Source organism: Hipposideros armiger, unplaced genomic scaffold, assembly GCF_001890085.2.
Source record: "Hipposideros armiger isolate ML-2016 unplaced genomic scaffold, ASM189008v1 scaffold_916, whole genome shotgun sequence".
Classification (NCBI taxonomy): Eukaryota; Metazoa; Chordata; class Mammalia; order Chiroptera; family Hipposideridae; genus Hipposideros; species Hipposideros armiger.
In genome coordinates, this window is record NW_017732266.1 from 445,508 (window position 1) to 472,821 (window position 27,314).

The following is a 27,314-nucleotide window of genomic DNA, read 5'->3' on the forward strand; positions in this document are numbered from 1 at the left end:
GTAGAGGGCAGTGTCACTGGCCCCATATGTGGGATCTGAACCGGGGCCCTTTGGCGTCCCAAGCCAGCTCTTAACCAACGCGCCACTCGGCCGGCCCTATATGCATTTTAAGATTAGCATTGAACTAAATCACACAGGTAGTTTTGGTGAATTCTCACTCAATGTTGTTTACATGTTGCTATTTAAGAAATTTTATGAGCTGATACTGTGGAGGAACCCCTATTTTATGTGTCAGTAAAAAAAAAAAGACAAGAAAAATGTAACTCTGTTGGCTTTATAATAAGTAAAGATATATTTTTAAAGAGAAAGGACAAAGAAAATGTAGCTTTGGTCTGTATCTTCCTACCTATAAAAAGGTGGGTGCAGAGCTAAATTATTCTTTTAGTAGCATTTCTTTCTAAAGGTTTACAAAATAAGATTTAAAAATGGTCTATTTTTATGGTTTATATTTAATTAGCACAAACATAGCAAAATACATATGTGTACAAATTATGTGGCAAGTATCCTTTCAGTCATGCCTATAAGAAGTAGAATGTAAGATCATTTACAATAATAATTAACCAGTAACTAATATATCTAATGTTAAAATAATTTTTTTAAGTTGATCTAACAGGAAAAGTGTAATATTAGTCAGTGTGTGCATTCCAGTGTGGAACCAATTTACGCGTGAATTATAATAAAGTTTAAAAGTAGAAATGCAAATAATTATTCTATAAACAGCCTTAAAATTTTGAAGATAAGTCTATCACACTTTAGAATAATTTCTTTTCAGTTAGTAGCAGTGTTACAAAAACTACTAAGCCTATATTCCAAACAAGGTGCTTGCTTCTGCAATGGACAATGTGGGAAGATGGAAGAACTATATCAAGATGGCATGTCTCCATCTGCATTGTGAGATTACATATGACAGAAAAAATTCAATTCATAAAACAATATAATCCCTGTCAAAATCCCAGTGACATTTTTTTCAAGAAATAGAACAAAATATTATCAAATTTATATGGAATCACCGAAGACCTCAAATAGTCAAAACAATCCTGAGGAAAAAGAACTAGCCTGGAGGCATCACACTCCCTGACTTCAATTTGTACTACAAAGTGACAATAATCAAAACAGAATGGTATTGGCAACAAACAAACAAACGAACAAACAAAAAACCCAGAGACACAGACCAATAGAATACAACTGAAAGCCCAGAAACAAACCCACATTATTTGGCCCGACAATTAAGTTCACGAACTTGCCACCATACCCTTACATTGGCAGCACTGTACAAACAGCTCGGTAAAGTTTCATAACCTTGGTATATCAGTGTCTCACAGCTGTGTTCATGGCAATGTGTAGCGATGTCTTGCTGAATGGCGTTCATTATTGTTGTTGCATGTTTTTGTGTGCTATCGGGAGAATGTCTGAGCTTGAATTAGAGCAATTAAAAACAATTAAATTTCTTGTTAAATTTGGCAAGAGTGGAAGTAAAACCACGGGCATGTTAGTCCAAGTTTATGGGGATAATGCCATGAAGAAAACAGCAGTGTACAAATGGATTAAATGTTTTTCAGAGAGGAAAGAATGTGTCACTGATGAAGAGAGGTCAGGGTAGCCAGTAATGAGCAGAACTGATGAAAACATTGCAAAAAATTATCAAATTGTGTGTCAAAATCATTGGCTGACTGTGAGAAGCATAGATCAAGTAAACACTGATAAAGAGTTAGGAAAATCTTAACTGAAAACTTTGGCATGACAAAGGTGTGTGTAAAAATGGTCCGAAAGGAGCTCACCAATGAACAAAAAAGCAAAGGAGAGTTGAAGTTTGCCAAGACCTTCTGGAGAGGCAAGAAGATGCTTTGGGCGATGTTATCACTGGTGATGAAACATGGGTGTACCAACATGGCCCTGAAACAAAGCGTCAAAATGCAGAATGGAAGTCAGCCAATTCTCCACAACCAAAAAATTTCCATCAGTCCAAATCAAGAGTCAAAACAATGTTGCTAACCTTTTTTTGATATCAGAGGGATTATTCATTAAGAATTTGTACCAACTGGATAAACAGTTAACCAAGTTTACTATTTGGAAGTGCTGAAAAGGCTGCATGAAAAAGTTAGATGAAAACAACCTGAACTTCACATCAACAATTCATGGCTCTTACATCACGACGATGCACCAATTCACACAGCACTGTCTGTGAGGCAGTTTTTAGTCAGTAAACAAATAACTGTATTGAAACACCCTCCCTTCTTATCTGATCTGGCCCCCAATGACTTCTTTCTTTGCCCCAAAATAAAGGAAATATTGAAAGGAAGACATTTTGATGACATTCAAGACATCAAGTGTAATATGATGACAACTCTGGTGGCCATTCCAGAAAGAGTTCCAAAATTGCTTGGAGGGGTGGAATAGGTGTTGGCATTGGTGCATAGCTGCCGAAGGGGAGTACTTCGAAGGTAACCTTAGTGATATTCAGCTGTGAGATATGTAGCACTTTTTCTAGGGTGAGTTTGCAAGCTTAATTGTCAGTCTTCATAGACCATAACTGTCGAATTCCTTTAGTGCTTATTGTTAGCTTTTGATTCAAACAACTTTTTGCCAAACTCTATTTACTATTTCTTCAACATAACCTGCAATCTTTGTGCTTGATATTTAATTTGATCTCTCTCTTATTCAAATGTATTCCTTTCCCAACAGACTTTAAGTCCCTGCCCCTGGGGTTCTCTGTGGTGCCCCTGGGCACCTGGACCTACCCTAGCCAGGGTTTCTGCTCATTTACCAGAAGCAAAACAACCAAGGTACAAACCATATAGCCCTGCATTTACAAAATCTCGAGTTTTCTCCTTTTATGTCCTGTAGGCATTTGACATTTAAAACTCTACACATTTTTTTTAATCAGCTATTTTAACAATGCAATATTTTTATTAACCAGTAAAACATTTTCCGTTTAAGCAGAGTAGAAGTAATTCAGGTAGATTTGAATGTCTTGTTTTTTGTGTGCTTGTTTTTTTTTTTTTAATTTATGAAAACAATTGACAATATTTTAATTTAATCCCCTCGTAATCCAGATGGGGAAATGAGAAAGATAAAATAATTTGCCCAGTGTCACAGAACTGCCAAATGAAAAAGGGGGAAAAAATGATGCTTCTGACCACTTATGCAACAGTAATTCCATACTGAAAGTAATTCCATTAAACTCTTAAATATCTACAGTGAATTTCTCTCCAAAACATTTTGAAAAATTGAAAAAAACCCCACAAAACTATGAAAAATGCGTAGACCTTTTTAGGTTTCATAAATTGTAGCATATAGAGAATTTTCTAGATGAAAATAACAAATAACGTTTATTGATCAGTTTTCAGACATGAGGCATTTAACCTTCTTAATGATCCTATGTGATAGGTAATATCATGCCAGTGAGGTAAACAAGGCTTAAAGGAGTACATACACAGCCAATCTGAGTGTGAAGCTGAACATTACATCTAGGTCTGTTTGACCTCAAAGCCTGTTTCCTTAACATCTCTAATACACTGTCTCTAAAGATAAACCAGTCCTCAATGTATGATAGTTGTAATGTGATCAGCTACATTTTTATTGTGACACTGAAAGATGTAAATACATTATTCTTATGTTATAAGAACATATGCAAATGTCTGTAATATGGTCTTTGTACCTTGATATTCTAGAATCAACATCGTGCTATGAAAGTTTTCTAAAATAGTCCAGATTAAGGCAAACCAGCCCCTAAATTGCCTCACCTCCTTATGCTTTGAATAATATGAGCTATACTGTTTACGACATTTTAATAAATTAAATGGCAAATAGGATGAGATAAATTTATCTAATTACAGAAAAAAAGTAGTGGTATCACTTGGGTCCTAAGCAGTGATCTCAATAAAACATTGATTAAAAGTAGCTTGACTTCACGTTTCTATTTTTTTTAAAAGTGGTCCTGTATGAGAGGTAGCCATGGATATTTAATTGCTTAATACATTGTTGTAATATCTACTTTTTTTTAACGTTGCAAAGTAGGGTTAAAAGTATATATTATATCTAGTGTATTCACAAATAGCTTAGACTTGATTATATATATATATATATATATTTCCACATGGCTAGAAAAAATATACTGGGATTTCCAACATAATAATTCCAACGCAGTACAAAAGAATGCTTGTTTTCATTTGCCAGATTCATGATAAACTAAGCAAAACCTTAATGAGAACAATTATTTATATTCTATTGCATTTGATAAAGTAAATACTATTTTATCAAGTGTTCCATTATTTACTTTTCTATTTCTTGTGAGACTCAGGTTGTGAGTTTGGGATTAAATTACATACATACATATATATATATATATATATATATATATATATTTATATATATATATTTACATATATATATATTTACATATATATATATTTACATATATATATATATATATATATATATATATTTAAGACAGCAAGAGAACTAGAAAAAAAATAGAACACTTAAAATCAGTTCTTGATAAAACTATTTATGACAAAGAATTACTTTGGGTTTTACTCTATTTATTTATTTTTTTAACCAGTGGGTAGTTTCTACCCCATGAAACTCTCCAGTTGTTTGAGAAGCTGGTCTAAATGCTTTTCAAGGAGATAGGTCCTCTGATCATGCACATGGATATTATATCAGTGTCAAATTGCTCTAAGTGGTTATGTTCAATTTCCATACTATTGTCAGCCTGGTAATAAATAATATAGCAACTGGTAGGTGTCCACAGACCACATTTTGAATTGTCTGCTGTAGAATTCAGTTTCTCAATGATTCTGGATGACATGACACAGTGTTTAACATCATGATTGAGAAATATACACTTCTTGACACTTTTTGGTTTTTTTTTTTGCTATGACAAGTGACAGTTAAAGATGTATTTAACCGAAGAAATATTGACTTTCACCATTACGTTTGGAAAATATAGAAATACTGGAATAGCAAAGGCTACCATTTTAGTTGTGAATGATAGTATGTGATTCAATGCCAAATTATGTGGCATAAAATATAAATGCTATAAAAGTTCAGAAAAGAAGGAAATCAGTAAGAGGATGATGAATCATGTAGGTGTTAGAACTCTGGCTGCCAAATGTAGATTGAAAATAATTCAATTAATAAAATGTGTGGTGTGCTCTTCAGTCACTATGGAAAATCACTGGTTTTGATAAAATTTTGATAAGAACATTCTAGATAGCAGGCCATCTGTTGGAGAACTATGAAGATTGCAACTATACATTTTGAGTACTTTTTTTTTTTTAATTTCTTTTTTAAAAATGTTTGTAAAAGCCCTCTTTTCCTGCCAATTCTCAGTTACTGCCTAGAGAAGCAACTCCCCTGCAGGTCTCAGGAGCTTGATAACCAGAAAAGGTAAATGATGCAGAACTGCTGAAACCAATTAATTTTCAATAACCAGTGACCATATCAATGGGGGAAGCATGTCTACAATATGTTTGCAAGTTTTCAAACTTAAATGCTTACATTTGCATATTTATCAAAACACCAAATCCCCTTTCTCCTCTTTTGACTTAATATACATTTCCAGTGGTTCAGTACCTATCTAGGGGTGTCTAGATACCACCCTTGGGAGAATCCACAATTCGGCCTAATTCCATGCCCAAACTAGGTACATACATTTTAGGTCACCTTACTTTAAAAATTTATTTTTATCTTTATTATAATATGAGCACCAGTTCATTTTTATTTACAGTTATGTATACTATATAATGAATTTGTATTCCAAATAATGCGGGGGATCAGATATTTACTTTTCTTTATTTCTTAGAGGACTTTAACCTATTCATGTTTAATTAGCTTGCCTTTTCAGTTCTTTTGCTCCCCATGATCCTAGGCCAGGCATTCCTTAGGTTAGTAAGTCTATTTTGAATTTTTTTTTCTCAAATGAGAGGATATTTTATGTACCTGCAATACTTACAAGTATGTTCTATATATAGGTTTACAAATGGTTATTATTGTCAATTTTACTATTTTATTATTTTACTACCTAATAGTCCTTGTGCTATTTTATATTACTACTTAGTTTGTAAACTTCCCTAATATAAATCAAATCTTATTATCTATCTCTAGATAACACCTATCTATCTATATCATCTGTTTATCTGCCTCTTATCTATCTAATCTATCATTGATCTATTTGCCTACGTGTGGTCATGTGTGTATACATGTATTCTACCTTTTCTTGTTTTATTTTCTATTTAATTTCAAATCACCTTTAATACTTTCTTTAACATAGTATGTATTTTTACCTCTGTTATGTCTCCATTTCAAATTTCCCTTTCAACATCTTTTCTAAAAAGAGACCAAAGAAGGAAGGCCTGGGTGTCATCTGGCATGATAATCACAGGAAATAGGAATGAGTGACCTCTCAGAAGAGTTGAACATAAAGAAAATAGAGCAGAAAGCCAAAGGCTGAGGTGTAGCTTTCCTGAAGTCACAATTAGAGAACAGAAGATAAATAAGCCACTATCAACTGAATTTTAACCAATAGGATTAAAATGGTAACTAGGGTAGGAATATATCCTATAACAGGGATCAGTATCATTTTATTCTGCAAAGGTACAAATATTAAATATCTTAGGCTTTGTAGTTCATATGGTTTTGTCTGCCAGTAATGAAAGAAATGATAGACAATTTTTAAATAAATGGTGTACCTGTGTTCCAATAAACCTCTGTTTATGTAAATTTGTATCCCATATAATATTTATATGCCATGAAATTGTATTCTTCTTTTTTATCAACCAATAAAAATGCAAAAAAAGAATATTTTTAGTTCCTGGGCCACTTAACAAAATGGGCAATGGGCTGAATTGGCCTGGAGCTTTTGTTTTCTGATCCTTGTCTTACAAGAATGAAAGAACATTTTGAGAAGAATCAAGTGTCTAAAAACAGCCAAATACAGCAGAAATTATCAGCAACTTGAGAACAGGTATTGTCTCATACTCATGCTTTTATTTCCAACCATAGCTTTGCACAATATCTTTCATCTAGCAAGCACTCAATAAATGTTTCCTAACAAGAGCTGAAAACTAATGATTGCAAATTCTGAGGCCACCAGTGACTTTTGAAGACATCTCTTTTGGAAGCTATAGGATCATGAAAGTCAGTTTGAAGTATGAACAGTTTACAGTGAAAGGTGCGGGCATGGAAGAGAAGCTCTAGACAGCTTGTTCAAAGTCTGAGGAGAATAGGATAGTTAATTGGAAGGGAAAACAGATGAATCCAATTAAGGTTTTTTCATTGTTTGCTTCTTAAATTATAGGGGAGTGTACATCTTTGAGTATTTGAGACATAACTAAAGATATTAATTAAATTGTAAGGCAGACCTTTCTGATGGCAAAGAACAGTAGACACATCTTTGATTATAGAGGAGGATGACAGGAGGGAATGATGACAGAAACTTGTTGAGTGGGATGCAAGGAAAGCAGAAGTGCGTGTGACAAATATCATTTGTCCCTGCCATTAATGATGCAAGATGTGCTAAAAGAGACTAGGAAGAAGAAGGAGAAGGAGTAGGGGGGAGAGATGGCAATTTGGAAATTTGAGGGCAAAATATTTTTAATAGGTAAGTAATACAATGAATAAAAATGGCAAAGTCTTATAGAAGATGAGTGCATATATTCATCTGTCTAACTTGATATTTAACAAATCAAGTATCATCAACACTCTTTTAATAGCTAAATCAAAACTTCCATCATCACTAGTAATATATCTTGTATTCCTTTAAAGTTTTGGAAGATGATAATACCTACACAGAAAATGTGTAATTAACATAGAAATAACCCAAAGGTAAATAGATAAGTTCTAATTATGAACTAGACTTGTCTTTTTCTTACTGATTCCCACCCTCATTACTTCTAATATCTTATTAATTCCTTTCACTTTAAATGGCAGTATACAATTCTATAAAAAGTGATTTAATGATCCTCTCTGATATAATTCCTGACAATGTCCCTCATCAGTATGTATTATCTTAATCTTATTTTACATCTCTGGTATTTTTTTAGCTTCTATCTCATTAAATGTCTAATGCATGTGAAAAACATTCCTCTACAATTTTTATCCACAGAAATAAATATTAATCTATGTAATCTGGAAAACCAAGAGTGCTGTTATAAAATGGGACCTAATAGACTATAATCAGAAATAATGGCATAAAGTGAAGCAAAGAAAATTCAAGCTGACTCTCAGGAAACTTTTAATGGCTTTGTAAAAATGATTGTGAGCTTGGTCAGGATATCTTATGGGGACAGCATACAAATAGAAAGTAATTCCGAGTAGAGCCTCTTGTGTTTTGTTTTTTTTTAACTGTCGAATAACTTCCTAACAAACAAAGGGGTGGAAATTGCTCCTGGCTCAGCCATTGTTTGGTTGGCAGTTATGTGTCAGGTCACTGCCCTTTCTGTTATTTCAGCAGGTTTTATTGGTGCCTTTTACACAACAGCAAAGAATTTGTAAACAATTTCCCTTTATGCTGAGCCCTTCGTCAACCTTAGGTCTCACTATGTTCTCACCTCTTCATGGATCTCAAGTACATATGTTATGTAGTGTTTGATTCTCACAAATTAGGTTCTTGTTTGTCAAAGATATTTAATATACTTCTGAGGAAAAATGTTAGACATAGAAAATAATGTTTCAGTGAATTGATCAATGAAAGTACAATATTGTCCTCTATTTCTGGGCAGGTACTGAGGACAGATTCCTGCCTTCAGGTTATGCTGCCTGCTGGAGGGTGCAGCAGACATTAGTCAGGATGATTGCACAGGTAGTCATCTTAGAATGATTATGGTACATTCTGGGAAATGGAGTTCATTTCACCTCCAAAGCTACCAGAGCATGCAGTACATGTTTAATTTTCAGGTGTTTTTGCTTATATCCTGGAAACTTGGATCATCCTGTGCTGTTCAGAGGACAACACTGGTGTTATATGTTTCTGGTGTTTTAACTGAACCTGACAACTTCTGGACTGGATCTTAAAAATCAGTAGACACTCCAGGTCCTCAATTAATCAGACCTGAAGTTTGGACAATGAAAACAGCAGACCACATACTGAGCTTCTCATTCCAGAGTGCTCTGGTTTTTACATTATTTTCCAAATTTTATGCAAATGATACCTATTACAGTTGTGCTGTGTGAGAAGGGTTACATTATTGTGGTATTTATTTGGTATTTATTTTAATTACTAAATGCCAAATGTGGCTTTTCTGCTGTCAGTTTTATCTTTAAATTAAAAGAAATGCTTAGTGGTGTTGATAGTGAAAACTTTCTTGATTTTGTTTCATGATTATTAAATGCAAGTGGCGACTGGACTCTCAGATGAAAAAATAATGTTTTTAGTTAGAGAAGAGAGTGTTTCACTTTAGCTTAAGACTTGCTAATTGGAGTATACAAATCAATAAATTTGAAATATTGTATATATGTACCACATCTTGATCCAGTTGTCTATTGATGGGCAGGTTGCTTCCATATCTTGACTATTGTAAATATTGCAGTGAACACAGGGGTGCATATATCTTTTCATGTTAGTGTGTTGGATTTCTTCAGATAAATACCCAGAAGTAGAATCAATGGTCATAAGGTAGTTCTATTTTTAGATGTTTGAGGAACCTCCATACTGATTTCCATAGTGGCTGCACCAACCTGCAGTCCCACCAACAATGCACAAGGGCTCCCTCCCCCATCTCCACAACCTTGCCAGCACTTAGTTGTTGATTTATTGATGATAGCCACCTGATAGGTGTGAGGTGATATCTCATTGTGGTTTTAATTTGCATTTCTCTGATGCTTAGTGACATTGAGCATCTTTTCATATGTTTGTTGGCCATCTGTATGCCCTCTTTGGAGAAATATCTATTTAGTTCCTCTGCCCATTTTTTAAATGGACTTTTTTTTTTTTGGTGTTGAGTTGTATGAATTCTTTATACATTTTGGATATTGAACCCTTATTGGATATATCCAATGGACTATTACTCAGCCATAAAAAGGAATAAAATCTTACCATTTGCAACAACATAGATGAACCTATGTAGAGGGTATTATGCTAAGTGAAATAAATCAGACTGAGAAAGACAAATACCACATGATCTCACTTATATGTAGAATCTAAAGAACAACAACAGCAGCAAAACAAGCAAATTAAATGGAAACAGACTCATAGATACAGATACCAAACTGATGTTTGCCAGAAAGGAGAGGAATTAGGGAGCTGTGTGAAAAAGGTGACGGGATTAAGAAATACAAATTGGTAGTTACAAAATTCTCATGGGAATCTAAGGTACAGAATAGAAAATATAGTCAATAATGTTGAAACAACTATGTATAGTGCCAGGCAGATACTAGACTAATTGGGGGGATCACTGCATAAAATATATAAATGTCTAACCACTATGCTATACACCTGAAGTTAATACAAAATAGTATTGAATGTCAATGGTAACTAAAAAAAGAGAAATAAATAATTTTAAAAATAGATTAGACATCAGTAATCAATATCATATCTATATCATTAAAAAGTGAAACATAAATCAATATTTATCATTATATCATCATATAAATAAGTATTTATCATTACACATATATTTTATGCACAGTTAAACCCATTCCTCTTCTTAGTGGTTTTTCTAACTATAAGTAAATTAAGAAAATTATGAAATCATTAGATCAGTGAATGAAAGCAAAATCTGAAACAAAAATAATGAACTAAATGACATTTCTTCTACTTGTGATGTGTCTGCCAGAATGAATCACAAAGGCTTACATATCTCTTCAACATTCATTTATTGACAAAGTGCAGGAAAGGATGATATAAAAGGTATTTTTTATCTTGTTTATGGTCATCAAGCACAAACTGAGCAATAATCAATGATAAGGCATTCCTAGGGTAGAGGAGCAGAATAAATAGGTTTGGGTCGATTGAAAGATTTTGTAAAATTTTACCTTGATGCCAAATTGAAAAATTAAGTAACCAATTCTGAATAACTCCCTTATTATAATTTTCCTTAAGCTTCTGATTTTCCACAGATTACAAGACTCCTTTAATCATTTCCAGTGGATTTTGAAAAGACCATGGATATGTCATGGCAGCAGCCACTGATGTTTTGAGAAGCTCTAAATATATTGTAGTGTGACTTTCAATGTCTGGTAAAGAAGTTTGAGACTGGGAGATTTCGGAGAAAAAATTGGATTTATTATGTATTTCTGAAGTTACTGAGATGTGAACAGATAGTGACAAATGAAAGCACTGTGTCTTACTAAAAATAAGTGATGGACTTGATATCAAGAAATGTAAAGAATTATCATTCCCATTAATTTCTGTATACACTTAATGAGCTTAAATATGTACTATATATTATTTTCATTGATTTACCTCTATATTTATTCTTATCAATTATATTTAACTTTTGATGCTGAAAGTAGTAAAACATCAAATAAATTTATCCAGAATATGACCATCCTCATGTTATAATTTAAGACATTCATTTTATTTTCTATTTTCTAAATTATAGGATGAAGTCTGTCCCAAAGCTGGAGGAGATGAAGTTCAGAGGTGTGTGTGGGCCTCAGCCGTTAATGTCAAAGACAAGTTCATTTATGTTGCACAGCCAACTTTGGACAGAGTTCTAATTGTTGATGTACAGTCCCAAAAAGTCGTTCAGGTATGAATGATTTCTACTTTTGAAAGTGATTTTAAAATATATTTATTTGAATTGATAACCTTTACCAGGTAACTTTTGCATTGCCATTTGACTGTCGTTTATAATTTGTTTCACTACTTGGATAAGTGGAAAATACACACATTTTCTGAAAACTCTCCTTTTATTCTGATTCTTTTAGCCTAATGAATTAAATAATTTATCTTTTGATTTCAAAAATTAGATTCCATGAACACATCGTAATACTAACATGACTAGTTTCATAAAAATCATCCTCAGAGTTGCTTATTCTCTCAAGACTAATGTGAGTCCCAGTCAGATGCCAGTTAAGGTATTTCTATTTATCATTCCAGAAACGGCATTGTGTCTTTCTAGTCTGATTCTTAACAAAGGCTGAGACAATAGTACTCTTTCCTAGATAGCAGTAATTTGGTGTTTTTATTATGGTAGTAAAACATACTAATGTGTACATAGGTCAATGACAGAGAAAAAACCTCTAACAAACATTGCCATGATCTTGGGTATGAAAAAGCATTCTGGTGTGAGCCACCCAATGTTTCATTCCCTGCTCTTATCAAGAATGTCCAACTTGGGCAATTTGTTTAAATTCAGATGCACAAAAACCAAGGGGCAGCACAGGATTTGCATCTAGGCAGTTGGGCTCCAGTATATGGGCCGTTGAATATGATGATCTATGGATTCTCAGCCCAGAGGTGTGTATAATCTGTTAAATGGAGTAATAACTGTACATATCTCATAAAGTTATGTAAGTCCTCACTGAACATCATTGATAGGTTCTGTGAATTTAAGTGAAACAATGTATAATGAATAAAACCAATTTTACAATAAACTAATTGATATAAACAAGACTTAATTTCCTGTGGCATCTCATCAATGTTATAGTGAAACACTGTTGAATGAATTGAATTCATTTGAGAATCTGCTGCATTAAGGACTATATCAATTAATGTATATAAGGTATGTACAGCAGAGCTTGGCATATAGAAAAGCTCTATACCTGTTTGCTATCAAAATTTTCTGAGAGTGGAACCTATTATATTTACAGAGATATTTGGCTCCAGTATTCATTGAAGTTGAATGCTGTAGTAGCTGATAGTCCCTCTAACATTGATTCCTGACTAGAACCACAAAAAGTGCTAAGAAGTTCGAAGTTAGGGTCTCTCATCTTAACAGCTTCACAGAAATTCAGGCAAACATCCATCTATCTATTCATCCACCCATCTGTATACATTTATTGATTGCCTGTTATGAAATATATTTGGTATTACAAATAAAAGAATGAAAAGTGTTTCTATTAAAAAGCTCTGGTATTTCTCAGGTTACACATTACAGTGGATAATTAATCTAATATTTCACTTTCTAATATGAGAACGAACAGCATAATCATGAGTAAAAGGATGAATAACTATTCTACTAATAAACTCTAAAGCCTCCAGGGTTAGTTACCCAGTTCCCATGTATATTCAATTTAATGGTCTAATATGTAATGTGAGAATATGTTTCTCTGTATATTTTAGCTCTTATGTGTCTGTCTTTGAGACTGTTGGATTTTTGACCAGGTTGGTTTTATTTTGATATCAGCTACACCATAGGGTGACAAATTACAGGATTCTGTTTGGGATTATATAGCCAACACGTTAAAATTAGAAGCATGATTTAGGATTAATCAAGCTGGTCTTTAAATTCAGTTTTCAAACTAAAAGCCTACACTGACTGAATATGTATTACCTACTAGATATTCAAAAGTGAGAAAAGCAAACATCAATTGCTATTCATATAACTTTCACCTCCAGACAATGATGTAAAATTTAAAATTAATGAAAAAATATTCATAATGAAAGTTCATGCAATGGTAAAAATCACATAAATTATATTACTTTTCAAAATGCCTATAATTACTATGAAATACTAGGAGAATGTAAAAGACATTTTACAAAGATACAATATTAAAAATCATATTGAGATATAATCATGGTTGTGGAAATTTTTCAGATAAAAATTTAATACTTCTTTAGGTTGGAAACTGACATCAGGCCTAATGGGTTTTCCTTATGATCTTGTTATTAAAATAATAAGAGTATGTTTCATTACAGCCTATAGTCATTACCTCATAAAAGTAATCATTACATAGATTTCTGTCAGCATTAATAAGTATTGCCTGATTTTAAATACTAAATACATGAAAATATGTTGTATTCACTATTTGTTTCTGGCTACTTTGGCTCTATATTGTAATTGTGAGATTATTGTGTTTGCATGTACCTGCTATTAGTGTAATTCTTTATTGCTGTAGAGAAATCAATTAGAGTTCATTCTCATTGTTTGCTGGTTCTGTGTTTGAAAAATTCACCTATTCTCTTAAATTTATTTAGAACCACAAAATCAATACTCATGGTGCTTTTGTGGTCATTCACAGAATGGTGAAAAATTTGTTGCTTAACATGCGTGTTCCCAGCTGAGGAGATGCTTTCCTTTCTTGTTTCAGCTTTCATACTGTAAACAAGTGTTCTTTTCATGGTCTATTTAGTGCCACATTTTTTGCATCTTTTTGCTTTTGCTGGCAACTTTGCTATTTAAAATGGCCCCCAAGCATAGTGTTGAAATGCTTGTGCAAGAAAGTCATGATATGCCTAATGGTAAAACTTTATTCAAGGATGAGTTGCAGTGCTCTTTGGACATAAATTCAGTGTTAATTATCAAACAATAGGTATTAAATAAAGTATCTTTGAACAGAAATTCACAGGAAACAAGGTTATGTATTCATCAGTTGATAAAAATATTGTGACTAGAAGCTCATAGGAACCTAACTGTATATTTCCCCTAAATGGTTTAGTATTCAGAAATTCAGTATTTATGGTGATTTTATAGAACATCTAAAACTAATCATGAGAACCAAATATATTCAAATATATCAGACTTAATTTTTCTATTAGCACTACAAAGAATAAATTTCAGAAGGATATTCCAGAGAGAGAACATAGCAAGAAAAAGGGAAAGTTAATATTTAGAACAAAATGAGTATAATGAGTAAGAGCTTCCTATCGACGCACCCGTTTTTGAAAAATTTGAGGTCAAAAACTGGGTGTGTCTTATACAGTGGTTGTAGGTGGTTTTACTTGCATTTCCTGCAAGTGATGAGGAGTTGTGCTAATTTTAGGATGAATAAAACTTAAGTTTAATAACTTTGTGTAATACATTTTTTTCAAATTTTGGGCCCCAAAATTAAGGTGCATCTTATACATGGGAGTGTCTTATACATGGGGAAATATGGTATATGTATATCATGCTTTTATATATATATGTATATGCTATTGTATTATACATATTACATCTATCTATCTATCTATCTATCTATCTATCTATCTATCTATCTATCTATATATATGCTATCGCTGTAAAAGGGACTGTCCAAGGGTAGTTGGGCGTTGGAACAGTTCTCCAGTTCACACCGTGGTGCAGAATATCATCTGAGAGAAGAAACTGGACTCCTCGGTGCCAAGATCATCATGTGTCCCTGCCAAATATAACCCTTTGAGTGTGTTGACCTTGAGCCTGATGCACTTATAAAGAATATGAAGATATGACAGCACTAAGTGCACCTGTCGTTAACATGTGGTTCTCCAAACTAAAACCTTGACCCTCTTTGGTAATAATGCCCTGCACCTATCTGTGCCTTCAGGAGAAAGCTTCATGTGTCAAAACTCTAAATACAATGCAGTGTGTCTTGTATAAGGAAGAACCTGTGTAGATTAGCACATTTTGTAGCATCTCTCAGTGTAAAGATATAACATCTGCCATTTTTATTTGCAAATGTAAATGAATGTAATCAGTTTGGAGAGCTTTAAAGTTTTACAAATTGTATAGCATATTACACTTTATTATACAATTTGTAAAATAAAATATAGTAAACTTTCAGATTTAGAAAGAACAATGAAACTCAAATGGAAAAAAAAAGTTAATACCTAAATATATTAACATGACACAAACAAACATCAAGACAAAAGGAAGATCTAAAAATGGCAGATGGAATACTATAAGAACAGCAACAATTTTCTCAATAGTGATTTTGGATGCCAAAAGGAAGTGAAGTAATACTATTAAAGGACTAAGTGGGAATAAAAATATTCTGATATTATATGGTAGGTAAATAATTCTGAAACCATATCATATTTTTTCATTTCATCAGATACACAAAATCATGTATTTACTTTATCTCCAATTTAAATTGAAACAAAACTCATAAGTTTACTCTATTAAGAAAATATAAGAATAAAAATGTTGCCAACAGGTGGCAGGATGGCTCAGATGAAAAAAAACCAACAAACTCCATTTGTGATTTAAGGTCTTATGTATATCCAAAGGCAGAGCACACTCTTGAAGTCAGCTTCAAAGCATAAAGTTAATTTTGTAAAAAATAAAGTGTCCTTCTTTCTCAATGTGACCACTGTTCTCAACTGAGGTTTAAAGTCAGCCACTTTTGTATCCAAATGAAGTTATACTTCCTGACTGTGTGCTGTACCGCTATTTGTTTATCTGTAATCTTTGTATATTATAGAGGTAACTAAGAATATTGATTATAATCAAAACTTGGTTAATCACTTCCCAAACATGTTAGAAAATACTGATTTTTCTATGGTGTGGATATAGAAATGGAACAGTGAAGTCCAAAATCAAAAAGTCTTATTCTTGAGAAATCAAAAAAGATGAAATAAGATAATAACACTACATTTATTTAAATTTAATCTTTCCAGTTTTCTTTTCCAGTCCAATTTAAGTAGATCCCTTAGTCTTTTATAGTGACATTATCTAAGCAATTTTATATCTGATTCTCTTTTGCATGTATTGACTTGTGTAGATTTGAATTAAATATGCATTTTAGGACTAAACATTTTTAAAAACTGTGAACACCATTGTTATGTTTTACTATTAAAATAACAAAAACTTTCTTGGCAACATAAGATTTTACAAGCTTCATGATAAATTATTCCTGGACTATATTTGTTTTCAGTGGATATATCGATATCATTTCTATCTGCACCTTTAAAAGAAAAAGGTCACAATTTTTAAATGGAATCTATAACCTTGGTGTTGCTTTACACATCAAATGGTTATTGCACTTCCTACTATTAAAATTTTTGTAACAATGGCATACAGGTGATGTTTTGCTCTATAAAAGATTAACTAGAAGACAACTGACCTCATTTTGTCTTCTGTGCAGCAAAATCAGGCTCTGCTTGGATGCAGAAGTGGCTTATTGCAACACTCAGGAGTATTCTTAAGTGTCATCAGCAGTCTCCTCCAGCCATTAGCACATTATCTTGAGAATCTACATCATTAGTTTAAATTAGGTTCACTTAATTAGCCAGCTGGTACTCTCCTTGTCAGACTGATAAACAAGCTGTGCTTCACTGTTCCTTCAGGTCAAAACTAAACCCAAGTTCTGTGTAGCTTTTTTACTCTTATCAGTATTTTACCCTTACGATATAAACCATCTTGATAGATGTTGATGTAACTGATCCATGACCAGTGTAGCATGCATTTAAATTTTTTTGTACTTGCTACACTTCCTCAAGAAATACTGATGAATTTGTATACCACTAGGTGTGTTGGGAGTTTGAGGGAGTTAAGGTTTACAGATCAAATCAACAAAGGAAAAACAAACAAAAGCCTCATAGTTTAAATAAGTTGTATCCTTAAACAATGTTTTAAAAAAATAAAGAAAAAATATCAATATTTTTATAAAGCTACAACCAATAAAATATTATTATTACATTATAGAGTATATTTTAAACATTTTTATGGAGTATGAGAAGAAATCAATTCATCAAAATATTGTAATGCTTTGAAAATAGTAGTTACATGGGAAATTAAGAAATATGAAATCTAGGGCCTAAATATGTAGATCACTATTATTAATTAATTACAATAACAAAATATTAAGCTATTTGAAATATATTTGAAAATGGTTAATAAATCAACAAATCTTTGAAAGAAGGATTGTGGCTTAATTATCTGAATATCACCAGGCCACACAAAAGCTACTGTGTGTATAAAATAGTAGTTTTTATGTCATGGGAGAGAAATTTCCAACATATAATATCAGAGTCTTTTATTTAAACAAAGTCTTACAAAATTATTCTATAGGTCAAAACTGATCTTCTTTGTTCTATTTTGTAGGGGATTCAAATCACCTACTATAAATAGGTCTCATTTCCATAGTGTTCTCAATGCAAAGCTTGAGAACTATTTTTCTAGCAAAATAATACTGGTAGTAAAATGCAAATTTATACTAAGTAATAAATGAGCATTCGGTGTTAGTTATGAGGTGAAAGATGAGCTATATACAATGTTTTTTTTTCTAATCACATATTCTTGAATATTGTCTACTAACATATCATTTTTCCTAGTAAATGTTTGGGAGCTGCAGAAACCATATATAAATATATATATATATAAAACAATGATCTTCAAAGTGGAGTGTATACAACATAAGAAAGTTGAAAGATGACTAGTTGTGGGAGGGCAATGCTAGGATGTCATTCATAGTTCTTATAGTCAAAAAAGGAATCATATTATATTTTATAAATCTTTAATATATGGGCCGATTTTGGAGACCTGCTTTCATCTGTATGTTATTGGGCATGAAGGTATCATAAGAAAATGGGAGTTTAACAATAGGGGGGGATCCACATTAGTAACCTTAGTCTTTTGTTCACTTTTATCTATGCAAAGGGGTTAACAACAGTGTGTACCTCAACAAAAACGATTGTTGTGAAGACTAAATAAAAATAATTTGTATTTGTAAAAGATTTAGAATAAAATATTGTTCATAATAAGCCTGGTGCAGAATATAATGTTTTTGTTATATAAAATGATAATGATGATCTTGATAACAATAAGTTTTGACATGGTGTTCAATTTTGCAATTTGCTTTTCTCAGTTCTGTTCTAAGGGCACAGGTTATATCATTGACCTAAACCCACACAAAAAAGCTTGCCTGCTGGGGGTCTAGAATCAATTGGATGGAGACAGACAATGAAAAATTAAGAATGCTAACAATGTAAACTGTGTAACGTATAAGGTGGTAAGTGCTATTGGAAAAGGTAAAATGGCAGAGCACCGCCTTAAGGGATGGGGAAAGCTAAGGATGAAGGGCAGTGCACAAAGGGAAGGCTGGTTACAGCCATCAACAGGGCGGTCAGAGGGCTCGCTGAGGCGGGTTATGAGCAAAGTAAGTGTTGAGGAAGCAGACATGGTTATATAACATGATCTAGCGAAGGACAGTTCCAGGGAAAAGCCATCCAAAAGGCAGAAGTGTAGCTCCTTGGATGAATAGCAAGAAGGCCGAGAGCATCTGGATTGGAAACGGGAAGGGGAAAGAAGGTGAGGTGGTGGGAGAAAGCTGCCTGCAGAGTGACAGGTCAGGTGGGGCGTGGTTGTCATTATAAGGACTGTGAGCTTTCACTCTGAGGGAAATGAGAAGACTCTGCAGTGTTTTGAGCACGTTAGTGTCATGCTCTGTCTAACGCTAACAACAAAGAAACCACTCTAACAAATCTGTTGAGAAAGTTGATGAGTATAAATTAGAAGTTAGAAACCATGTGATGAGGTTAGAGAGGATAGAGGCTCTGTTCACGGTGGTAGCAGGGGAGGTGCTGCAAAGAGGTCAACATCGAGAAGGCGGATGCAATCGTGTTTCCTCGGGTATGAGAGGAAGAAGGCAGTCACGGATAAGATTTTTGCAATTCTTTTCGTAAGATATGGAGAAACATTTTAACTATTTTATAACACAGAGGCTTACAGGTTTAACTGTGGCAAGAAAAATTTTAAGAATGTCAAAAATAGTGTCTTTCTCTTTTATAAAAGCTAATGGTCTAAATTTACTGATCATTTAAAGTAATTTCCAGTGTATACTCACAGACATTTTGTAAAATCCATCGCATGTAGTTTACCCCTTTCAAAGTTGATGATTTAAGTAGGAAAATATCTGTTTTTTGGCTGAAAATTGGTTTATGGGAAAATAATCCTAAAGAAGTTTATTTAGAAATATTTCCCTCATTGTGATATGATGTTGTTGCTGAAAACCATGTGAACATTCCCTCTGTAAAATGTGGTATATCTACACACTTGAAAACTTGTAAACATATTTTTTCCTGAGAGTTAAATATTTTCCAAATAAAACACGAGTATGTCGTACTACTTTTCCTCAATTTTCAGTTCTGGTGGGCTTTTATAACCGAACACCAAAATAAACTGAATTAAATACCAAACCTTTGAAATGCTGAAACACAAAAGTTTCAAAGATTTTGGAGATCATTGAACATTTTCTTTTTAATTCTGAAGTTATTTTGAAAATTGATATTTTCCTGTTTTAAATACATATATCTTACTCTGTTTGAAGGTAATTAATCATGGACTGCCCTCTGAAACCTCCTGGAACATATTCTCATGCTAACTTTAAAAAAGTGTCTGTCTTCCCATTTATAAAAATATTAATACTTTAAGGCTCAACTACAGGATCACCTCCCCCCCTTTACCCCTTATCCTGGATTGTGCTTTTTCCTCTGAGATGTCATGGCGTTTGGTCCTTATTTTTATTTTATGACATGAATCAAGTTATTTTAAGTCCTTTTAACCTCCAGCCTATAAATTCTTCAAGGACAAAAACTGTGTTCATTTACTTTCTCTTCTAAGTCTGAGTTTCATCACTTGATAAATAAGGGTGTTGCATCTCTAACTTTGAAACACTGTGGCACTAATTGTCATGAAAATTAGTTTTTCTACCAGCAGTAGTAGTGTTTCTGCAGTGCTTAATATTTACCAGGCTTACCCTAAGCACTTTATATTTACTGCCTCAACTATTATTCACAACAACCCTTTGAAGTAGGTGTTATCATTGTCTTAGTTTTATTTATAGAGGAAACTGAGCCACAGAAAAGCTTAGTAACTCTTCAAGGTGTTCATTATTATTAATATTATTATTATTACTATTTTAATATAAGTAAAGATGCTAAGATTTGAAGTCAGCTTCAGAATACATGCTTATGAACATGGTGCATAAAGCCTCTCAATGTTTCTCCCCTAGAATTGCATTGCTTGTATAATGATACTGGATATATTTGAGTCCCATGATTTTCCATACTCCAAAAGAGAAAACAAACGATCAAATGAAAGGACGTTTTTTATACATGAAGCATAAATAGGAGGGGAACATATTCACACATCATGGTCAGGAATGAAACTATCAACTAGGAGGGATGAATGAAATGCAAAATCTTTCTCAGAGATCATTCATCATATTAGTCTTTACCATGTATCAACTAGCATATGCCATGTAACCACCCTTAACCTCTAGAGAGGCTGGGAAACTTAGTACTTGTCAAAGGGGAATGGAATAGTCACTGGTGCTTGCCAAGTGATAGCCAAGTGGGCTAGCTTCCCTGAGAACATCACTGCTTGTTTGATACCAAAACAATATCATGGCTCTGTTAGCCAGGAAGGAAAGGGATGTGGACACTGATGCAGTAATGTGCAAATAGTTTTTTTCAGATAATAATTACTTCAGTAATCCAAGAATACTGAGTATTTTAAATAGATAGAATATGCAGGGCAAGGCTTTAGAAAAGAAGTCTTTTGTAAGACTAAATTGCCAATATATTAGTTAAAATATGAATCTCCATATGCTCAACCACAACTGTAGCTTACCCGTAACTAAACCCACTGAGAAGAAAGGCGTTGAATATTGAATAAAGGCTGTTTTATTGAATACAATTTGTTTTATGTTATAAAATTTATATATGCAACTACTACAGGAAATTACTTTAAAGAGGTGTTAGCTTGGGAAATAAATAGCTTAAATTAAGGTGAGTGAAATAACTGCCTGAAAGCAATTTGTTTTATGGGAGTTTTATTTTAAATAAATGCTAAATGTTATAAATATTAGCAGAAAAACACATTTACCATACGTGTATGGTACAAAAAATTTGCTTATTCTCCTTTTTGTGGTTTTAGATCTCTCATTAAGGAAACTAAATTAGGTAATCGGTTACTAGAGTTACAACCACCTATCAAATCATTGGCGTCTTAGTATTATAGGCGGTGAAATCCCATAACCAGCATTGGGAGGGAAAAACCTAATAGTATAAATATAGTTCTCACCTGAATTCAACAATTGATTAAAATGCACATGTTAATCACTTACACCATGAGTTTCTAAATAGCTTCTTCATGACACACAATTTGCATAGGTAATGACTGAACATAAGACTTTATAAAATGATGCAAAGACGTGTTTGAGTCTCATATTTCCAAATTAATCAAATGAGAGTTTAGAAAATTAGATAATTGGAAACATATATTTTTTTAAATCTGACATCTAAATTCTTGGGTTGTTCCGTAATTTCTGGTGTCGTTTTAAACTAATTTTTCAGTCTGAAAAAAATGTTTTCAACTCCCGTTTGTCACAGGCAGTAAGCACAGACCCGGTCCCGGTTAAATTGCACTACGACAAATCACATGATCAGGTCTGGGTGCTAAGCTGGGGTACCATGGAAAAGACTTCTCCAACCCTACAGGTAAGTACATTTCAGTGTATCTGAAAAAATAATGGTCTTTAAATCTTTATATATCTCATTAAATATTTATAACCACTTAACAATGATATTCTTATACCTGAAGACTGTACTTTAATAATATCTAGATCTGCTCAGGAAAAGGAAAAAATGAGGTGATACTCAGTGCATTTTGGATTGGAAACTATTGTAGGTCATATTTAACAAGGGTTGTTCTTAATATACTAAAAGAATAAGCCCCGATTACAAAGCCAATGCTTGTAGAAAAAAATAAAGTCAAAATGTGCCTTTCAGTAGTCTCCTGCCTCCCTCCAATTTTCATAAAAATTTTATTATTTCCATTTCTCTTTCAAAATGGGTCTGGAGGGTGGGGATTGTGAGATAGAGACCAGAAGAGTTAGACAAAGTCATAAAGCAGATCTCCATTTTTCTCTAAACAGATAACATTTTGTTATCTGAGCACAGACTGATTTCTAATTGGGAAATATGCAGTGTCATTTTTGTGGAACTTGCTTATGTCTTAAAGTTGTTAATATGAGAACTTGATATATACAGAAAAAAATATACAGTATACTATTTGACAATGATTCTTTTGCACAGACTTTTGATTTTTGGAATTATAAGTTTAAGAGGAAACACAGGGAATGGGAAGGAGCATTTGGCCCTGGAAACATGTTTTATCTACTTTTCAAACTGCCTTGTGATTACAGCATTGCCTTGAATATGTCTCACCTTACAAAGTCCTAAATCATTAACCTCTGGCCAGTTTTCAATAAATCTGTTGAATGCAATGTTATTTTCAATCAATTCTCACTACCAAAACTTTTACTGTTTTTGAAATATTTTCAGTATTGCAATATTTAACTTACAAAGGACAAGTCTATTGACATGAAATCTTTTAAAGTCACAATCAGGATGATGGTTCATTTGGCCAGTGTCCTTTACTCAGAAAGACCTGACTCTGCAGAAATATCAAAATATTCATGGATAATTGTCTTCTAACAGGACTATTAGGAAACATTCCCAAAGAAAATGGGATTTAAGATTTGTTTAAAAAAGAAAACAGATTTTCCTTTGGAGAAATTGAATTCTCCAAACGAAAAACATAGACCTGCTCTCATTTTTGCTAGAGTATCTTTGTACCATAATGTTGTAAGATTAAACCAGAAAGAGATTGATGCCAGGTTGTGAAGGCTTGGAAGTAACGTTTTTGTCCTAGTGCAGTATATCTTATAATGGAGCCCACTGACCCCTGAAGGTACAAAAGCATTTTATCAAGGACCTGAGAGCCTTACTTATACTCCTTTGTGTTTTCATTTTGATTATAATTAAATCTATACATCTTTGCCAATTATGACAGCAAAATATATCATTTTCTGTATATTTACAATGAGTTAATAAAAAGCCAGGAACTGTAATTTTAGGAATGTAAGACAGTGATTTTTTCCAAATAGTGTTCTCACATGAATTCTCAAAGATTTATCATAGTTATTCTTTTTTCCTTTGGAAAGACAACATGCCTGATGAAAATTTAAGAAATGTTGTTTTAAAAATCATGAGTCTGTCATCTTGTCAGTTTTACAATGTGTATGTAATATCTTTTCAAATGCACAACATTTACAGAAGAAAATATCTCCAGGAAATAACTTGTGAAAACGTCCTTATATTTTGCTATTCATCAGGAAGTAGGCCCCAGCCAGATGCGGTGACAGTGGGAGGTTGTGGCTCTGGGTTTGTGGAAGGCATCACATGTAGAGAGACCAATGGCAGGATGCAATTAGGAATGAGACACGGTTGTTGAAAGATCGGGCATATTGATTAAGGTGCATCATAGATCAATATGTGTGTCCTTGCAATTAGTCCGCTCAGTCCTGAACCTGGCAATCCATCACTTCCTGCTCAATTCCAGCAGTGAAAAGGATCCAGACCATCAGGGAACACAGTCTAGACAGAGTGGACCTAGGGAAATGACATTGTGTTTTTTACAACCTAGGATTATGCCAAGCACAAACAAGATGCACAGTTAATATACCTTCGGTGTCATGACATATTTTTGCATCAGTGACGTGGAGATGCAATATGTACATGATAGCGTTGTTTGAATATTAAATTTTGTGATGGCCTGCAATCTACTTAGAACACATATTGCCACATAGAATGCTCCCAGGAAACATTATTGTACTGTCAGCTTACGTATCATTATTAAATTCAAATACATGTACATGTGTTTTGAGAGTGTATAGAATCCAAAGAGAAGAAAATCTGGATAGTTCCTTCCCTATTACTCTTTATTAAAGTCTTTTAGACATTACTATGAGTGGCTAAAATCCAGTGCTGACTTTCTCACTGATATTCATTAATAAAGTAGGTATAGTGTCTTTAAGGTTTTTACCACATCCTTTGGTTTTCTCTTCCTCTGGGCAAATGCCAAGCTCCTTTTAGTTAAGTGGAGCCATATGATTAGCTCTGGCAACTGAGATCTGTTTTGAATGGCAACATTGAAGGCAGTTGGCTGCCCCTTCAGTGGGGAAGACAGAACACTGAAATTGAGGGAAAATAGTAGATACCCTGCCAAATTCCTCAGGCCAAGTAACACATGTGAAAGGAAGTCTTTATTTTCTAAGCCACTAAGAAAGACTTTAAGGTGTGTTTCTTGTTTTTTTGTGTGTGTTTTTTTTTAACTGTAACGTAACTGAGCCTATCCTGATTTCATACAATTAGTCTATTTTCACTGAACATGGCAATTTTCAATGGAACTCAATGAAAATATATTCATTTGAATGAAGAAAAAAATGAACCTTTCAGAAAAAAATATTAAAATTAAAATGCTATTCACTTCTGTCATAAAAAACAAAGGAAGATATTGTTTGGAAGGAGGAAAGTCTATTTGACTTAGTCAGTAGTTTAGTAACTTTAATTTAGGGGTCATATATACAGAGGTTTTAAAAGGTGGAGACACATTTAATTCTTAATACTGAATCTGGAGTATATTCCCTACACATCTGTAACAAGGGGATTTTAACATATCCTAAATTTGGTCAAGGACAATAAATTATATTAGTGTGGCAATGGTATTCCATTTGTAAATAAAAATTAAAGATGATTAAAAAAATTAATAAGATAAAAACTAAATAGCAGGGATAAGAAAGTGCTTTGAAAAGCTAACAGAACAATTGCTGTGTAGCACTGACAATAGAAAAAAACAACACGGTGGTATGAAAAATCTGAAAGAACTGCTAGAATTTTGGGCATAATGTGATATAAGGAATAAAAGAGTTTAAATGCAGTTATCTTTTCTTTAATGGACTATAAAAGTTTTAAAAGCCAATTACTGATGAATAGTTGGAAAAAAGAAACCTCTGATTTAAACTTACTTAAATCTGGGGGTCATTGTTTTAATCTGTTAAGATTTTGCTTCCCGGCATTGTCTTCAGCAGTTTGGCTCAAAGAAACTCATTAAAATTCGGATATAAAAAAAAAAAAATTTTTAAAAACCAAAAAAAATCTTACTTAAATCTGTCATTTTCAATTTATAAGGGGAATACATTTTTAAATATTTTATCAATTCTAGGCTATCTGAAATCTAATATATTTTATAAGATTTATTTTGAAGTTTTCAGTGCTGTTTCCCACTCTGTTCCATAGGAGGGGCAGTTTTTTTTTTGTATATCAATTATACTGCAATAAATCTGTCTAAAAAAAAGAAAAAGAAAAAAAGAAAGCTAATATCTCACTTACATAGGTATGCTTTCTTTTATTTTTTCCCATTATAGCAAACTTAAAGTTTTTGTAATACAGAAGTTGTTTATATGTATATTTATATGTGTATGAAGCAGAAATTATTCAAAAGAAATATTTTTGTATTTTTTGTTCCTTTATAGAAACAAAAGTTTCTACATTGAAAATAAGCAATGATAGAATCTCAGTTTGCTTATTAATATACTAATTTTGAGGATGGCAAGAAAGAGTGTGCCAATAACTGCCAGAAATTTATTTCATCCCTAAATAAAATGATACTAGTCAGGGATTGCATTACCAAGAGCTAAACATGGTGTGTTCTGTGTAGGTAATAACCCTGGCCAGTGGGAACGTGCCACACCACACGATCCACACCCAGCCGGTGGGAAAGCAGTTTGACCGAGTGGATGACTTTTTCATTCCCACTACAACACTCCTCATCACCCACATGAGGTAAGTGCTAAAATGAGCGATCAATCAGCTTTTAGATTTCTCTCTAATTTTGAATAGAAACCCATGGGAAATCATACAAAATTTCAATTAATACAAATAATACACACAGAAGGGCACATGATTTAGGTGTTTCTCATCTGCCTGAAGAATTTTTATTTATCAACAGTAGCAGTGAATTTCCTGTGATATATTTCTTAAGCCTAATACAGCAGTGAATTTATGAAGATACAGTTGTCTATTTGTAGTCAATGTTACAGTTAATATTTTTGCCAGTACTTATAAGGATCTTCTTATTAGGCTTTTGCAAAATGCTAACACTTGAACTTGGCATCATGAAAGAGCCACTCTCACAGAGCTCTATTCAATATATTGCAATAACTTTCTTCTATCATTTTCACCCACTTAGAAATTAATATAAAACTGTATTAGTAAGTATAATAAGTTGAAATAAAGTGTTTGAGGCCTTTGTTTGAGAAAACATGTTGGCGTGTTTTATCTGTATATTTACAAGAGGTGAAAAGGTAATACCTTTTAATGACATCACTCCAGCTTCACAGAAGCATTTTAAATGCTTAAAAGGGAGAGACTTCGGATATATCACAGTTTCTAGTATTATGTATCTCGGTAATTTATTTCAAAAAAATGTGTAAGTGTGGCTTAACAATGTTAGAGAGTCTGAACCAAACTAATATTTTGTTCTGATTCTCAAGTGAATTCTGATGAGGAGAACTTCTCCAGATGTCATGTGAGCCATGATTTGATACTTTTGTATGTCTGTTTCCGTTGTTGAAATTGAAAATTATCTCATCTAAAGTTGGAGTTGTAAGAATTCTGAAAGAGT

At 33.0% G+C, this 27,314-nt stretch overlaps 1 protein-coding gene across 1 annotated transcript in view; it reads left to right on the plus strand.

Annotated features, from left to right (window-relative positions):
* The window catches only part of FSTL5 (follistatin like 5), a 427,469-nt gene that overhangs the window by 357,431 nt on the left and 42,724 nt on the right, over window positions 1-27,314 (plus strand). The window contains exons 10-12 of the mRNA XM_019630458.1: window positions 11,544-11,693; window positions 22,178-22,285; window positions 26,349-26,473. Of these exons, the coding sequence (XP_019486003.1) occupies window positions 11,544-11,693; window positions 22,178-22,285; window positions 26,349-26,473 (383 nt within the window). The remainder of the gene's footprint in view (window positions 1-11,543; window positions 11,694-22,177; window positions 22,286-26,348; window positions 26,474-27,314) is intronic.